Raw genomic sequence first — 13,808 nt, 5'->3', positions numbered from 1 at the left:
CATTAACAATGTTACAGAAACAACAGAAGTAGTGCCCTTTTTATCTTTATGTAGCACACGCATAATACACCTTCAAATGTGTCAGAAAAAGCTATACGATCTCCAACTGCAGGTGCATGCATCCCAAGAGCCTTCCCGAGTGGAGCTGTTAATGGGATGGTGTAGGATCTGCTTGCCATATTCCCAGAGTGAAAATATCTTAATGTTTGTATTATCTTGAGGAAAATACAAGGTGCTCCTATATGTGTGTGTACTTGTATCTGAAATGCAATTATTTTCTAAGTAACTTGCACTGCTTCTTTCAATACCTTTTCTCAGATGGTTGAACAAAGACATGGCAGATGGGATCAAATAAATATAAGTAACTGGGATAAGGTGGGTGCTAAGCGGCATGCTACCTTGCGGCATGTGCCCTCTAGTCAATGCTGTGTTAGTAAAATATTTCTGATGGTGAAATTTATAGGTTTGAGTGAATGTTACAAATATAAAGCTATGTTTGTACATATTGGCACTCTGATGTACAAAGCTGCACGGCCAGGGAAAGACAAACTCAATTCACTCAAAAACATAGTGGAAGAATTTCACACACATGAAAGTAGGAAAAGTAGGCTACTTACTTTAGGAAAGATGCTCCTGATCCACGTTCTCTGCACTGCTTGCAGTTCTCTTTTATGCATTTATTGGGCAACAACAATAACAACTTTATTTTAAGATTATGAATGGGGAGTTTCATGTTTATGTTGCTGACTTCCGAAACAGAGCGTCGAAGCTCTCGGATTCCGGCTCCATTTAAAGGCATCGGTAACCACGATATCTTTGAAATCGCCAAAAAACTCACTAATTAAAGACACGTTCACAAGTATTATGGCTTGACAGGTTTGACAACCACGGAATAGAAACCGAAATCTAAGTAGGCTCAAGTTAGAAAGCTCAGAGGTGGAGGCCAGTCTAAAAGAATACGGAACAATAAAACACACAAGATATGACACCACTCTAGATTTAATCACTTTTTATCACATTTCACACGTCTTTGTTTGGTACACACAGCGACAAAACGACAAACATGAACCAAACCATTGTTTAGATTTCCTCCGCCAAAACTAGCGGGCTCCTTCAGTTCTGGCCTGGCAACACGGGGACGCCTAATGGCGGCTTCCTTAGTTTGACGGCAGTTTTGGGTGAGCTCCGGTGACCTGGTTAATGCCTTTCCCAAAGCTGCTATCGCGTGCTGTATTGGCGGCGAGCGCGACCTACAGGGGGCGCTCTAAAGTCACGTGATCCGCCGGTAGTGTGGAAACAACGGGATGCGTGTCTGCTGTAGTGACCGCGTTTGGTCGTGTTTATGCGGCATTGCGCTGTTTTTAATTGCAAATCGTCATAAGCTACACTTGGAATGAACTTCCAGAACTAGCCGAAACATGAAAAGTTTATAATATTACGCTTATCTTGATAATCAAGCGGCGAAACGGAAAGCAAGCGCCAGAAAAATTGGTTCACTCTGAGGCATGTTCGTAGCATTTCGACGAAACGTACGTCGGAATGAAATAAAAGGGTAAGGTACTACTTGGTGGACAGAAAATTGCAACAATATGGTGCTCTTGGTTTCCCGTCCAGATCCGAAACGTTGTTTTCAGGAACGAAATATTGTGCCGTCAAGAAATCTACCCACGAAGGCTCGAGCTCGACAAGCCTCCATCAAAAAGCCGGCCTGAGAAAATCGTCATTGCGCTGCACTGTCAGATATGCTTTTGGGCGATTTCGTTTATTGTGCTATCGATCTTCGTAGTGCTTTGCCGTTATCGCAGAATACAGATTAGGTGTCACACCTGAAGAAAATTTGTATCACATCAGTCACATATCTCCAGCTAGTCATGTAGCAATAAAAGTGTACTCTATGGTTTCCACTGTAGAGTAGTGCACGGCCTTAGACATCACACTGTACAATATAACAATAATCATATTAATGAAACAAACAAACACGAATACATACAAGTTCCTACTGGCATCCGGAACGAAACTACTACGCACACACAAGATAGCAACATATATGATCACTGATGGCAGCGTTCAATGTATGCAATATGCAGCTCCTTGAGGACTGTCACTGTAGTGCTAAAGGGGGCGATCAAGCTTGCACCTCACACAATGCAGACCTGTCGTTACTCGTTTAAATGAAAAAGGGTGAAAACTGTTAACACATTACCATTCGAAAGTTTATCTGTATTGAATAACTCTGTACCGGCTGCTAATGTCCACGATCCTCAAATGTATTGTTACACGTTGCACTCATTCTACGACGCCCCGCTTTTTTTTTTCAGTTCGAACTTTACGGTGCCCATCAGCAACCGGATTGGTCTCAGTAATTCTGCACTACACCAAATAATTGTAATCAAAGATAATACACTGACGGTAACCAAGCACGACAAACAAATAATTGTGACACGGCGCTCAAGGCCGATAAGAAGGCTGTTTTCACACACAAAAATATCCGCATCTGTAAGCTGGTGTGGGCATCGATAGGAAAATTGGAAGGCAAAGTTCGTCCGCGTAACAGCACTTCATCACGCGTGCACCTTTCTAGCGCGCATAACAGGAACATACTCATTACGAATTCAATGTTCATTTGACTCTGTCTAGCCACAATTCAGGACAGGCAACATTCATGCGGCTGTCCCTCCGCTGAACACCATTATCAAACTCAACTAAACGTGCGTTGGCAAGCTGGCGAACGGCGTTGCATCCACACTACGCAGTTCGCTCCGCCGCCGCGGGAGGGGCGCCACCGTTCGCGTTCGTCCCCAGTAGACTGGGAAGTGCTGGGTTCGATTCCTCCCACTGGCTGGACTGCTTCAGATTTTCCCTGTGTTTTCAGGCATGGCCTTCCTCACGGAAGCTGGTACATCTCCACACGAAGTCCGCCAAGGTCGCAAACTAAAACCTTGTCCGCCTCACCTTCGTGCTGCCCTCTCTCCATCTGCCCACTTTTGTACGCCGCTGATATACCACAGTTGCTTAGCGCGCTAACACGGAATTAAAAAAAATGAAAAATAAACAATGACCAGCTATAGGCATACATGGTCTATTCTGCGGACCTCATGGACACTTTTTAAAATTTATTTTGCTCTTTGTACCGTCATTATAGCCCGTGCTATCTATAAATGTGCGTCTTATCTGGTTTCTCTGCAATTACGATCTCCATCGTAGCAACGTAGGAAGTTTTTCATTTTCCCAAGATATTATCGATTGCAAACTTAACTTAATATCAGGCACTATGCAGGAAATACGGAGTTTTCAGCCCAAGTCATACATGTGCGCGGGTGTCCTACATTCCACTCCTGATATTTCTGTTCAATCCCAATAAAAGAGTCAGCAAGTTCGCGGAGTCGTTTCCTGTGTTTCCGCAGCGGCCACAAATATTGACCAATCACCAGCTGCCTCCATCCGTCTTCCTCGTTCAGCCTCTACACGGAAAATCATTGGAACGTCCTTGAACGGCCTTCGTTGGGCTTGTCAATGCAAACTTCCTTTCCCGTTGGGAAACGAAAAAAATGGGTGGATCGAAAATTATTTTTGTTATTGCGCGTGCATTGTATCGGCGTTGACCTGCCGTAAAGGAGTCGGGGGACAGCCTCATAAATCGAGTTCATTCAATAAGGTAGGCCCCCAGTTCTCCAATGTCACAATTTTCGTCAAAATCATACTCATGGTGTTTTTGGGAAATCGAAATTGAAAATTGCGGGGAACACTGCAGGCGCCGAAGTAGACACAAACTTCGCATTGGCTGTCAAGTATACGGCGGCAAAAATACATCGCATGCGCATAACACTGGGTCGAACACAGTCACATCTACGGCGCGCACCCTGGTGGATAATAACAATAAGCTATAATAACAATAAGCTCTTGGTACACGAGCGCCAGTGCTGCTCCATACGTAGAACGAGGGTTGTCCAACGCAGGGCGTATTATCTCGACCTATTTGATCGCAATTTTGACTACAAAACTTTGTTAGAGCGACATATCACATGTGAGCTATGTTGCGACATACTGATAAGCAACAAGCTCGACGCTAACCAGAGAGTTTTACAATCTTTCCCCACGTGATACGCTCTCAGCCAACTATTCATCCCGAATAACATCGTATTAAAGCGCAGTCTGACATTTTAAGTACGAATAAGGTCTGTCTCCCCTGATTTGTTGAAAAGGGAGGCGTACGCCTCTTTTGTGACACTTAGGGGGGCATGTTGACTGTCACAAAAAGGCGTACAAGCCGCGCTTTGTACAAATCAGGAGTGATAGCGGTATAAGTCTATAGTTGGCCTTCAGCCTGTTGTCTAAGGTTCTGGTTTTATCGGTGTATAGAAAACCATAATCCTTAATGATATCGACCTCTCTCCTGTTTTGTTGAAAGTGGTAGGAGTACGCCTTTTATGGACGCTTTGTATTTTGTATTAACTTGAAAAAGACGTGTACCTCCTGTTTGGAACAATCAGGGGATAGTCTGTTGATGATGTAATATCTCGTAATATACGAGGCCGCGATCATAGTAAGGCCGTGGTCACGGCACTGTGATCACGGCCTTGAATATTATGAGATATTACTCACGACCTTGGACATACACACAAGCATGCGCCAAGTCTGACCACAGCTCATTTGAGAGATTAGACACCGCACATGTGTTCAGAATTGTTGGCAGCATTGGAAGTCCACAGCCGTAAACGTCCTGCTGGATTTCCTACAGTGCATGTTTCAACCGTGACCACTGTCGGCTGCATTGCCCCAATCCGCAATCTTTGAGAAACCAGATGAAAGAAACATCGAAACGAACATGGCGTAATGCAACGCGGAGCACCACAAGATGCCCGATTCGGCACTTTATTTTTTGTAAAAGGAAGATGATGACTCCCAGGTGTTGAAAGCTCTCTACTCCAATACTGTCAAGGTAACGATAGAAAGTAAAATACGAGGGGTGTTTAAGTCAAACAGGGACTTTCTCTCTCCTGAGTGTACAAATGGCTCGCACTACATCTTTTTCGTCATTTTCACACGCGACAGGCCTCCGCGTCCACCACGTGGTGGCCCAAAGTTTGTGCAAAACAGAAGACACGTGCTGGACAAGATGGCGGACAACGAGGTGAGCGCGCACATCGGACAGCGAATTGTCATGAAGTTTCTCGTGAATGAAGGCGTAAAGTCATCTCAAATTCGCAGAAGACTTCAGGCTCAGTATGGCCACGACACACTTAGCCGCAGAAAAGCGTTTGAGTGGTGCAAACGGTTCCGAGACGGCCGTACGTCAGTGCAGGACGATCCCGGCCGGGGCGGCTCAGAGCCCAGTGTAAGAGTTCCTGAGAACATCCAACTTGTGGAGCGCCTGATCCTCAGGGACCGACGAATAACATGTCTCCAACTGGCTCGAAAGACGGACCTTTCTGTGGGAACGTTGAACACTATCATTCATGAATACCTCCAGTTAGTGCCCGTTGGGTCCCGAGGCAGCTCTCCGTGTTTGACCTGCAGAGAAGACTGGAACTCTCACAAGAGCTAAGTTTCGACACTGAAGTAAGTACCGTTTCGACACTGAAGGACAGCCGTTCCTTGATCGGATCATCACGTGCGATGAAACGTGGATGCACCATTTCACTCCTGAGTCTAAACGCGCATCAAAGCAGTGGAAGCATCCGGGCTCGCCAGCTCCCAAGAAGTTCCGAAGCACCCCGACTGCGGGTAAGGTCATGGCCACGGTTTTCTGGGACAAGGCTGGCGTTGTTCATGTTGATTTTCTGCCTAGTGGTACCACCATCAATAGTACATATTACTGCTAGGTTCTCAGGGATGTGCATAAGGCACTGAAGCAAATGCGGCCGGGCCTCATCACCAAAGGAGTCCTCCTCCTACAGGACAATGCACGCCCGCATATTGCGCATCTCACGACACGCACCTAACAGGAACTTGGCTGGGAGTTGCTGCCACATCCCCCTTACAGTCCAGACCTCGCCCCCAGCAATTTCCATCTCTTCGGGCCACTAAAGGCGTTCCTTGGGGGCCGCCACTTCGGCTGCGACGATGAGGTCAAGAATGCTGTCCGATCATGGCTGCTACGCGCCGGTAAGGATTTCTACGCTGCTGGCATCCAAGCCCTCGTGAAACGCTGGGACAAGTGCATTAGTGCAGCTGGAGATTACGTTGAAAAATAAAACTAATTTCTCGCCTGCAAGTTCATTTTACTTTTGCGAAAAATTAAAAGTCCCGGTTTGACTTGAACACCCCTCGTACAAAAATAAAACACAAAAAGCTGCAAATGCCAAGGAAAACTAGAAACGTGTCCACATTCCAATTCACATTCCACACACATTCAGTTCACACTTCATTTCCACACACAAGCAGTTCGAAGCACCACGCCCATCATCTATTTTTAGACCGATACCAGCACTGTTTTTGAACTGCACTGCTTACCGCTTCTCCAGCTCGTTCTAAAAATAGAACTTTACCTGATAATGCGCTCAATGCCGACACTGCCACGTAATGATAGCATTATCCATTCTGAGTTGAGGAGAAAGCGGCATGTACGTCGTTTTGTGAACATTGTGATAAATAATTCAGTGTCGCAAAAAGCCGTACGGTCTGCAACAAATCAGGATACAGAACTGTGACGTTCAATCCTAAATTACTGTTTGCTAGACACATTTATGCGGCGGGGTTCTGTTTTTTTCAGTGAGTCATAAAGGCTGACTAAATGTATGTATTTTGGAGTACCGTACCTGAAGCACTGTATAGACCTCTACCCGCAAACGTCACCATGACGTTGGTAGACAGACTGAAACCGAAACAACTCGGAAGGGGAGGGTTGGGTTCCCTCCCACTCTCCCATATGTGCCCAGCCTGGACACTTGTTCGCTGCCAACTATTGAAAGAAAAGTAGGACCTAAGGTCGCGTCCCTCTCAGGGGCTATCGTAATCCCTTCAAGAACGTGCGTGCGCGACCGGGTTCACCCCCCCCCCCCCCTAACGTCGAGCGTGGTTCAACTCTAACAAACTGGGGGTGCTGTCGAACACTATGACGTTATTTGTTTACAAACAGGGAGAGGTATTTTTTCCTATGGACATGTTTCTGCGGGTCAAGTGGCGCTAGCGAACAGAAACGTCAGCACCCAAAAATATGCAACGCGCGGCACTGTAGTTTAGCAGACGGCGGCAGCACTTTCAATTATAGGTTCTTGCCTTGTTCGCACTTGGCAAGATGCACAGCTTTTTCTGTGGTTTTCCTACATGTTTTTCAGCTTTCTTTGGCTTCATACCGCTTGAAACACCACGCAGAACCCGCTGATGAACACAACCTACTGTTTCGATCCGTGGCCGCTTGGGCGTGAAATGGCGCTGTGCAAAATTCGCTGCAACGGCCATACACTTTTATTATTATTCTATTATCCTACTCAGTACCTTTCCATTCCGTTTCAGCTATACCTTTTTCAGTATATTTTCTATTCTGTACTATAATTACTTTTTTTTGTCTGTTTTCAAGTCCTCTTCGGTTTCAAAACTTCTCTCTGCGGCCTTTTCAACCTGCTTGACCTTACTTATATGAAGTCCATCTTATGGTACTGCTTCCTGACCTCAAACGATTGTATCTTTCCCTCACGGAAATTTTCTTTTGTGGGCTTATGGCACGCGAATTCGGGGTCTCTCTTCAATGGTCATTTTTCTTCTTTGAACACAACCGACCAAAACTCGAAAAATCACTCGTACAGTGGAAGCTCTGGTTGCCCACCATATCATCATCCCATTTATGTGTGTGTGTGTGTGTCTGGTTGCCAAAGAAGATTAATTTTCGAAGAAAGAACGCAAGGCTGGCAGAGGGGCATTTTGAAATGCTACTACTAAATGCTAGCTGCTACCAATCACTAAAGCCCATGCTTTATGCTTTCTTCTGCTTGACCTACTCTGCCTCTTTCCTGTTTGTCTGTTTGTTTGTTTTTTGTTTGTTTTTTTCTTTTTCTGGCTCTATTGTTCCACCCAGAAACTCGTTTTGGAGTAGCCAGTCCTCACTGGGTCGGGACGAACCTCTCCATAGTTTTCTTTCTTATCCAATCCAATCCAATCCAATCCAAAGCCTACGCTGAAATAAAAAAAAACAGTTTGCATGCTCAAGTGTAACGCACCTTCAATAATTTTGAAGTGTTTACTACCCTACTCCAATTACTGTCATTTTCAAGTATTTGCACTGTATGAATTCAAATTCGAAAGAGAAAGACATGGAGACGTAAGCCACGATGGCAAGTATAACTGTTCTCAGGCTGGAACAGACAAACTGACGAACAGAACAGAAGCCTCAAGGTGACCCAGGAACATGAAAGATCCAAAGATGGCAGTCGTAGAAAAAGCCAGACAGCGACGGGAATCTCAGCCGCCATAACTTAAGTGCGCCTAACGGATTTCGTCACACTGACACAGCTTACTCGTCAAGGGTCCCGATTCAAAGAACAGGACACTGTGCTCACTAAAATACAGCAGGAGGCAACGACATCTGGTGAACATAATGTTGGCTCGCATCAGCATAGATGCCGCGGCTATTCGGTTTTAGTCACATTCTTCCTTGTGTGTGTAGATAATGCTATGGTATGGTACGGAGTAGTAAGAAAATTCTGCCAAAAGGTAGCGAGAAGTTAACGAAAGATATCCTAACGCAAAGCAGGACAGTTGATGCGAATTCAATTATTCGTGTTCTCCAGCTACCCGTATGACTTGTATTGTTAGGGAAGCCACATTACTAATATGAAAATTAAGCGACTGAAGGTACTCTGGTTACTTACGAATAATCTAACTTCTCTTTACGGGGATAACTACTACAGCTTTTCTGAACGGGGTAACCCACGGTTTAATCATACGAGGCACATCGAGCAGCACATGTTTCGGACAAAACACATTCTTGCTTTCGCCTTGTTATAAGAGATTGGGATCAGTTACCTTCGAGTGCAGTTGAGTGCGACACGCTATCAGCCTTTGTTACCTCTATCCGTAGTGTTTTTTTCGTGTCAAGACTAACGTCATTTTTTTTTATTGGTTTGTATGTTCTGTATTGCACTACATGCTCCTTCATTCGCGTTCATTTTCCGATGATTTGTACATAGTTTACCCCTCCTTCTACGGCACAAGGTGACAGAAGTACGAAACAATAAGAAAGTAAGAAACACAACCTTTATCCCGAATGACATCGTTGCCCCTCCTGATCTGTTGCAAATTACTATCCTACGCCGTTTTGGGACAATTATACCGTTACGTTAATTGTCACAAAAGGGCGTACGCCCCGCGCTTTTCAAAAGTCAGGAGTTTTTTTGTATTCCGTGTTAGCGGCCGCGAAGCAACTGTGGCTATGAGCGACTTAGAGACGTAGACAGGTGGAGAGAGGGCAGCAGGAAGGAATGGGAGACAGGGGGTTAATATGCGTCCTGGGCTGACTTCAAGGGGAACTGTGCCAACATTCGTGTTGGAAGTCTGCCGGGAAACCCAGGGAAGACCTCAGAGAGCACAGCCTGTAGTAGGATTCGAACCTACCACCTCCCAATCTTCAGGACGACCTTGGCTATACCACCAACGGGTCAGGAGCTAAGCGTGCAACAAGTCAGCATGCTAACTGTGATGTAACCGACCTGCATCAAGCAGCCTGTTGTTTCTCATTTATAAAGCGCAATGTCAGGGGTTCAAGTTCAGCCGATGCGTCAACCCCTATGTGCCTATCACGACGTATATAATTAAAGAGAAATTAAAAAAGTCTTATGCGACCTGGTTTCCTTTTCTCACAGTGACGCTTCTCCAAGGGCAATCATCAATACCGTTATATTTCATTCGGCTGCAACAACAGAGCGTGAATTACGGCTCATAATAGCCGTGATTATAGGATGAAGCTCGAACGAGACGGCGTCTTCACTCCGGTTGTTTGCGCCAAATCGGCCCGGAAGAGATGGTCCGTCTCTTTTTTTCACTCCCTCGCGTGGCCTCAATTCCCTACATAGAATGATAAGTTATCCTCCACTTGCTGAATTCCTTGGCGTATAACGTATTCGTACTTCGTGTAGCGATATTCTCTAACGCATCGTCCACATTTTTAAATGTATTTTTACTTCAGCATAGAGCGATTGCGGGAAGCCATTAGAGCCGTAGGAATGTCCAAAAATGACCTCAATAGCCGTTTGACTCTGTCTGCTTTCAAATGAGGAGATATGCATGCAATGCCGACTCTGTACCATAGGAGATCGTGAAGTAGGTATGATCCCTGAAGAGATGGAAGTTGATTGATTGATTTTAAAAGAAAAAAATGAAGATGTTAGTCTCGAGCCACGCGGTGACTAGCTGTTAGCGTTGGATGGAAGTTAGCGGACATGTCTTAGCTGTCTTGGGTGATTTGGGGACAACGACTCCTTTTTGGTTGATCAGCTAGCAGAGGCTTGCTCCGTCAGAAGGTTAATATTTTACGATAATCATACTTACCGAAGCAGCACAATACGTTGTCTCAATATTTGCTGGATATCGGCAAAACTGGCCCTGTACTGAACCAATGTTGGACCCGGTATTAACAATAGCCAGCGTATATTTGGCCAAGATGTTGTGCTGCTTTGGTATGCACTGACTGTTCTCAACTTTATAGCCTGCAAGAGATTCCCCATATGACACCGCGAGGAATTAATTGTCAAGGTTGCGTGAAATATGCCTTTGCTGATAGATTCCTTCCGGTGGGGATCCTTAGAAACATTCCTATAGAGCGTCCAGAAGCGTCCAGAAGATAAGCATTCACGGGTCCTTCGTCCACTTAACTTGTGATCGCTCACAAAACAAAGACAAGTCAAAACGGGAATTTTAATCTTATTTAGCGCTAGAAAAATTTATGTACAGTCGATATATCCAACAATATTTCTACATTGAGAAGCCTTTTTCTTTCCTTTTTTTTTTTGTCAGCCGTGGTTAGCCGAGAGCACTCGCTAATATATATATATATATCAGATTCAAGCTATAGGTGCTAGATGTTAAAGAGTTGAATTACAGATATAACAGGGTTGCAACAGAGCTCGCCTGTCGTGCCGGGTTGGAGAAACTAGACGTATTAGACGCATAACGATTATATATATATAGGTATAACAAAATCAAGTAAGTCAAGGAGTACACCCTGGAAATCATCGTCGCGTACTGGACGTTGTACTGACAAGTCACTTGATCGAAATTAAAAGTTGAGGACCTTACGGATTCCACGGATTACGGAGATGGTCTTGTTTGCACACATCTGGTGAATAGTTTTCGATAGCACAACGGTTGTACTGTTTTCCACATTCCTTGTGTGTATATCGTGAGAGAAATTACCTTCACCATTGCCAAATGGAATGTCAGCAGCAATTTCTTGGATCGTTTCGTTTGACAATGTTTACAATAGCTGTGTTCACGATAACAGTTCCGAAAACATAAGAAGCCAATCACGCTCTTACCTTGGAATCGCCCACCTCATCATCATCCAATGTCTGTGTGTGTGTGTTTCCATGGAACGAGTGGCATCACATTGCTAAGCTTGGATTTGATAACTTCTTTTATCGTATCGTTTTCGTAGAATTCTTCGGATGCACTAAAAATCCCTAATAATCTAAGTGCATGAATCCATGAATGCAGACTGGCGTAGTCCTGGTTTGTTGTTACCCAACCTCTCTCTGCATAACCTTTTTCGCATATCCTCCTCCATCAAAGTGCGGTTTCAATATCTGTTGTTCTCTGAGATAATTCCCGACCACGGAGGAACCATGAGGAATCACTGCACGTGCCAGTGTCGCCAGCAAACAGTCCTGTATAACTTGTGCCACTATATCGAAACTGCGAATCATTTATATCACGTAGCCGCATCCGTGAAGCGACTTTAACGGTCATCGCAGTCACAAAACCTTGGTAGGGCCTTTATGACACACATATTCCTCGATCGAACTCACAAGCTAGGTATCGTGTACCCCCGTTGTGGACAAGGGCATATGATGGCCCATGAAGATGACCATGCGTGTAACCCACATCACCAATAGTTCAAACGGGGCACAGTGATAAAGATCACCCATGTCGTAACCCGTCATACGTAAGAAAATGACAGTATATAATTACTGGCTTGATTCATCACCGGGACAGAAATGCAGGCCATGTTACTCGCCAGTGTCTCGATAGAGTAGAAAAAACAATGAATATAAAGACACGGGTCATGAGTCGTTTGCCGGGCCTCGTGATTTACTGTCGACAGTTGTTCTTCCAAATAATGTCAATATTCCCCCTGGTTGCAAACCTAGTCCGCTGCGTGCTTCGGCTCCTTTCAATGTGTCTTAAAGTCGGTTAAATGTTTCCAAGTATATAGACGTAAGACAACTCACCTGAGAACTCATTTTCGGTCAACTCGGGATCCTCATGGCCCTTAAGTATCACCGGGTGTTCCGAATCATCCACCTTGTCGCTCATATGGTCACTCAAGTCATCCATTTCTGGCGTGGCGTAGTAGGCACCCATGACTGACAACTAACTGATTGCTGACTGTTCAACAGGAACCGTGTCGACGAGCGTAAAACACAAAGGCGCCACAAAACAGGAGTGTTAGGATTCGAAACGTCAGAGGCACTACAGTACCGAAGGGTATCGTGACTACTAAAAACTCTGGCAACGATCCAAGACAAGCACTGAACTCTGTCACGGGCACTGTACAGCGTATAGTACACTGTCCCCGCCAAGTAGCCGTCAAGAAGATATCGCACCTTGCAGCGCAATGTTCTGGGTCGTCGACGTGCTGCGAATTAAATTCCGCCGATTCAGTTGAAGGAGTTGCTAAGTAAAGCACAGGAGGCCGTCGTCTGTTTTATCCGTTATACGCTCCACGCCGTTCTCTCAACCGTATCTTTTCACTCGTCGATGAAAAACCGGCCGAGAATCCGCACTACTGACACACAGAGATGCCCGCTGGCGATATTACACCCGTCTGCTTCTCACGTAAATTTGTAGCGTCGTTCCTGCTTTGTAATCACTGCGTCGTCGTCGTCCGCCTCGGGATTGTGCTACTTGCAGTCTCCAAGTTCAGGGGGGTCTTCTGCTTTCAAAAGGCTCGATGTTGTTTCCCCGTATTCTCAAGGTCCTTCATCGAGGAAACTCGCGTGGGTTGAGCACCGCACTGCCCGTACTCATCTAGATTAAGTGTCGTCTGCTTCGAAAGCTGGCACTGCGTTATCCTTTCTGAGTTCAGACGCCCGCCTATATCTCCTTCCAAAACAGCGCAGCGTCTACTGTAGTTTACGTGACTTTTGTTTACTACACTGGTACTAAATGCTCTTTCGAACTGGTTGCCTTCTGCTTTGCACAAAGTTCGCCTGCAGCCAATACTTCACCGTGGAAATGATGCCACCGGGGTAACCGTATGCGTGTGAAGTTGATGGGCCGTAAATCCAGAAGCATGCACTGTTTGAGTTGTCGCGCCGACGTAGCGAGCAGGTATTGAAGTGGAGCCGGCGTTTCCTTCCCCTCTGCCTAATGGTTGGCTTCATTTCGTTCTTGTTGGTCGGCTATATTTGCTTTCGCGGAGCGCCGTCCGGAAGAGTGACCCTGTCTATGACGTCAGAATGGAAGAGAAAAGAACAAGCGCGGCCATGTAGAACGGAGGCCCGATGATGGAGCTCAGAGGGTAATGTTGATGTGAGCCCAAGAAGCTGTGGAATGCAGAAGGGTCTTGCTGTGCAGCGTACCTAATAAGATGTCGTTGTTGTTTGATAAAATGTGAGAGAAATTAAATCCTAGTTGCTTTTTCAGGTGACAAGGTC

At 45.5% G+C, this 13,808-nt stretch overlaps 1 protein-coding gene across 1 annotated transcript in view; it reads right to left on the bottom strand.

Moving 5' to 3' along the window:
- The window catches only part of LOC135391314 (uncharacterized), a 128,805-nt gene extending 115,356 nt beyond the window's left edge, over nucleotides 1-13,449 (bottom strand). Inside the window, exon 1 of the mRNA XM_064621546.1 lies at nucleotides 12,381-13,449. Within this exon, the coding sequence (XP_064477616.1) occupies nucleotides 12,381-12,513 (133 nt within the window). The 5' untranslated portion in view covers nucleotides 12,514-13,449. The remainder of the gene's footprint in view (nucleotides 1-12,380) is intronic.
- Nucleotides 13,450-13,808: the final 359 nt, after the last annotated feature.

The sequence above is a fragment of the Ornithodoros turicata genome, chromosome 4 (assembly GCF_037126465.1).
Source record: "Ornithodoros turicata isolate Travis chromosome 4, ASM3712646v1, whole genome shotgun sequence".
In the NCBI taxonomy this organism is placed as follows: Eukaryota; Metazoa; Arthropoda; class Arachnida; order Ixodida; family Argasidae; genus Ornithodoros; species Ornithodoros turicata.
The sequence above is the reverse complement of the archived record's forward strand: the minus strand, read 5'-3'. Positions and strand labels throughout refer to the sequence as shown.